This window comes from Trachymyrmex septentrionalis, unplaced genomic scaffold (genome assembly GCF_001594115.1).
Source record: "Trachymyrmex septentrionalis isolate Tsep2-gDNA-1 unplaced genomic scaffold, Tsep1.0 scaffold123, whole genome shotgun sequence".
In the NCBI taxonomy this organism is placed as follows: domain Eukaryota; kingdom Metazoa; phylum Arthropoda; class Insecta; order Hymenoptera; family Formicidae; genus Trachymyrmex; species Trachymyrmex septentrionalis.
Window position 1 is genome coordinate 45,690 of NW_017304363.1, and position 3,882 is coordinate 49,571.

The following is a 3,882-nucleotide window of genomic DNA, read 5'->3' on the forward strand; positions in this document are numbered from 1 at the left end:
TTAAGTGATAGTTGCCTATTTCACTTGCCAGATTAAGCACAGTCAATGACGATGTCAATTGCTCCGCGCGAATCGAGAGATATGTTGTTTGTTTACGATGTTTCTCTACTCTAGACCAAGACTTGTACAGAGACATTGTCCGTTCTGGATTGCAAAATACAAATAATTTATTATTTTTACAAAGCTATGTGTACCGTTTATTTATTTCATTCACCATTGTCCAGTTGCATCGAATCAGTCGTTTGTGTCCAGACTCGCGATTCGCAGGAGGATGAATTCTCTCTGTTTTCCTTCCTTTAGCAAATTTCAAATCGCGAATCTCTTTCGCTCAAAGGCTGAAGATTAGGATTCAGATCGACTTTCGATCACCACAAACGCGGGGAAAATCGAATGACTGTCGCGGATGAACGTAGAGTTGCTTTCGCGTATCGAAATTTATATTTTCTCGATGAAATTATTATCGATCTCGATCTCCGGCTGAGGAAAGGGCGTGTTCTCCGTCTTCTTGTGACGTGACGTGAAGTAACCCGTCTGGTTATTTAAATTCATTTCGATAGATAGCGACACATTTCTCTTTTTCTGATATCTTGTATCAATTCGGCTTTACTCGCTTTTTTTCTTGTCACTCGTTTCTCGACCATCATATAGCTGTTCATACCTACTGTCGCTTCAGCTGTATTTTCTGCTAGTAGAGATGATCGCGTGTTTGGTGGACGGTTTTGGACGATCGACTGCAACAACGTGTACCTGGACAGTAGCACGACATTCTTCCATTTGTCCTTCATCCATGTTCCTTAATGTACGTCCCTCCCATACCTTTATACCCCCAAGTAGATAGTAAAATTAGTAGTTAGTAACTAACTAGTAGTTGATAAAAAAAGTAGCTGATAACCAAACGAAAAGATTTGATCCAACGGCACACTCTGCAAATGTCTTTTTTTTTTATTATAGCGCTTTTCTTTTTGTCATTCGCAGATCATCTATTTCTAGATTCTATCATAAATAGTTTGCTTTCGTTATTGTCCTATATACAATATATAGTTTGCTTTTGTAATTGTCCTATATACATACATATATAGTTTGCTTTTGTGATTTGTCCTATGTATAATGACTATATCTTTAGTAGTTCTACTTTAATTTTTCTATCTTTCACTAGTTCTTATTACATAGACGATATACTGTGCGCTTACAATTTAAACATTTCTGGACATTTGTATTGTATGTGAGTTTATCATCAATCGCAAATTCATCATTTCGGTTTGTCTTCGATTAACTTCGGGTAAAACTAAAGAGGAAGTAACAGGAACAAAACCGTTCGATTTGATGCTTATCAAACAAATCGCCGCCATCAGTTTATGAACGGAGATTCTTAATTAACCGTCGCGCGCCACATCCAATTAACTTTCTACATGAGTGCCGGGTTTAAATCCAACAAAGGTGTGACCGCATTGAAATTTTTTCCCGGCTTTCACCGGGAGTAGCCGGTCGAAAAAGAAACGAGGTCACTGACCCGGAGAACGCGTAAGCGATGTATCGGAAGAGCCTCCGACTGCGACCCTGACCCATAGTCGAAGTTACGAAGCCGATGTCCTTCGGTATCTGTCACGTGACATATATATGCCTAAATCGTGATTTAATACATGGTCGCTCTTAATCTCTTTCCGTGTGCTTTTATACATGCACACGTAGGTCCGACTGACCTGTTTCGTTCCTCAAAGGTGAGATGATTGAAGACGCTAATCTGTTTACGTCTTACACTAAATTAATGATATGTTGACTATTTTTTTGGAATATTTGATTGCAATGGATGATATATTACATTGTCGCTTGAATAATTGTTGTAAATATGTAAGGAAACAAAAGCTTATTGATGTGAAAGTTAATATTTTTTATTTTTAACAATTACTGTAGCAAACTATTGTTGCTTTAATATTTAACGTTAAATTAGTTACTTGAAAAAATATTAATAGTATGCATAAAAATAAATATGAAACGAATCGGAAAATAAGATCTAGATAAACAATAAAGAACCAGATAAAAAATAAAGATCAAAATCATAATCATAAGTCATGTAAGAAGTACCATTTACTTTTATCCAATAGATATAACAAGATGATGAATATGTTGAGTAATCACATTTTTGAAGACTTAGTATTTCGTGTGTTCTCGTACTTAATTAAAGAGTTTATTATTTAAAGAGAGTTTAAATAAAAATCATCATTATCTCATACAATATATTTTAATAAGCAATTTAGTCTATAAAGATGAAATTTGAATTATGTGCATATGTCAAACATTTTATGGTATCGAGTTTTGTTTTGAGTATTTTTGTTTTGAAACCATAAAGTGCCTCTTGAAGAAAATTTTATTTGGGTCAATCGCGTCGTAAAGGATTCCTCTACAGTACATCAAATAAGATTTTCGAGAATACAGAGGAGCTATTATCATGTATGTTATTGAGAGGCTCCGATCGAGCTTCGACCAAGACCTCGGCATTCAATGCCTCCGTCTGTGCCAGAAGTAGACGGCCTTGATAATATTGCCCGTGGCATGAGATCTTCATCGCGGCGTGGCACGGCATCGTGACGTCCGAAAGAAAGTCGTGCTTACGTGCTGCAGGAGGTGCAACGACCGGGGGAGAGTTTTTAGGTAGGCAGCAGTTGGATGGACCTGCGCGGTTAGATAGGTCTGTAGGTGAGTTATGTAGCGAAAAAGGAGGTCATGGCCTAGATCGGGGACCAGTTTGGCCGCGCCGAAGGATTCCGATATACCGTTAACATTGTCGTCGCTTTAAATAAGTAGGCTCCTCCTCGATCAGCAAACGCCGACTTCCTTCCAAGGTAACCCCAGCGGGGAGAGGAATGCGTTTCCCTTCATTAAAACCCAGAGACAGTACGCCGAGCTCCGGAAGACAACGTCTGCTGGGCATGGTCCCACCCTGGTCAATGACCCGGACGAGACGAAATGACCTCACGAAAAGTGGTCTCAAGGACGCAATCGGGGCGCATTCCTAAAGCCACTCTTTCTCCCTTTCTGTTTACCTCGAATCGGACATTTTTAGAATCTTTCGAGAATCCCTCGATCTCCGGATTCATAACGAGCGATTTTGAAGGTTCGTCATTTGTAAACTGATGGCTTTTGAAGAAGAGTAGAGATTGTCAAGTGATAATGCTTAGGATGGTAGCGGTGATGGTGTAGCACAAAATGTTTTTAATTATAAAATTAATTATCGTAATACATTCACATACAACAGCAGCATCCGTTACAATATGTATATAAAATTTGTACTGATCCATAATCAGTCATTTGATCGTAGCCACCGATTAGTCAAAGACTTGCAAGATCTAAAATAGTTAATTATTTTAAATAAAAGAATAATACATACTTTATGTGTGGTAAAGTGTCGCAATTTGAATAATTTCAGAATGCAAATATCTGTTCTAATGTTAAAGATAGCATTTCCATATGAACTTTCGCAAAGAATATATCCGGAAAAGTATAGAAATTGACTGATACAATTTCTATTAACGGTCTAGGTGCCATGGACTCCGATTCGAGTGGTCACGTGTCAGCGATTTATGTAGCAAAATATAATCGGTTCGTCGACAGTATTCTCGGCAAGATCAACAATATTCTGCGGGCCAATTATGAACCGGTGACTGTGAAACTAACGAATTCAAATTCAAGCTCCAAGAAGAACAAAAACAAGACTAAGAAGAAGGGCACCAAGAACGGTACCAAGAAAAGCGCCTCAAGGCCGATCGACACGTCCGCTGTCACTGAAAAGAGTGACAATGAAAATAATATCGAGGTATAATTCTAAGCATTCTTTTTCCGATGTGTGTGTGTGTGTGTGTGTGTGTGTGTGTGTGTGTGTGTGTG

The 3,882-nt window shown here is 38.4% G+C and overlaps 1 protein-coding gene across 2 annotated transcripts in view; it reads left to right on the top strand.

Moving 5' to 3' along the window:
* Positions 1–3,882, top strand: part of LOC108755626 (clumping factor A-like) — a 13,191-nt gene that overhangs the window by 6,665 nt on the left and 2,644 nt on the right. For both annotated transcript variants that reach the window (XM_018498743.1, XM_018498751.1), the window contains exon 4: positions 3,537–3,811. In XM_018498743.1, the coding sequence (XP_018354245.1) occupies positions 3,537–3,811 (275 nt within the window). The remainder of the gene's footprint in view (positions 1–3,536; positions 3,812–3,882) is intronic.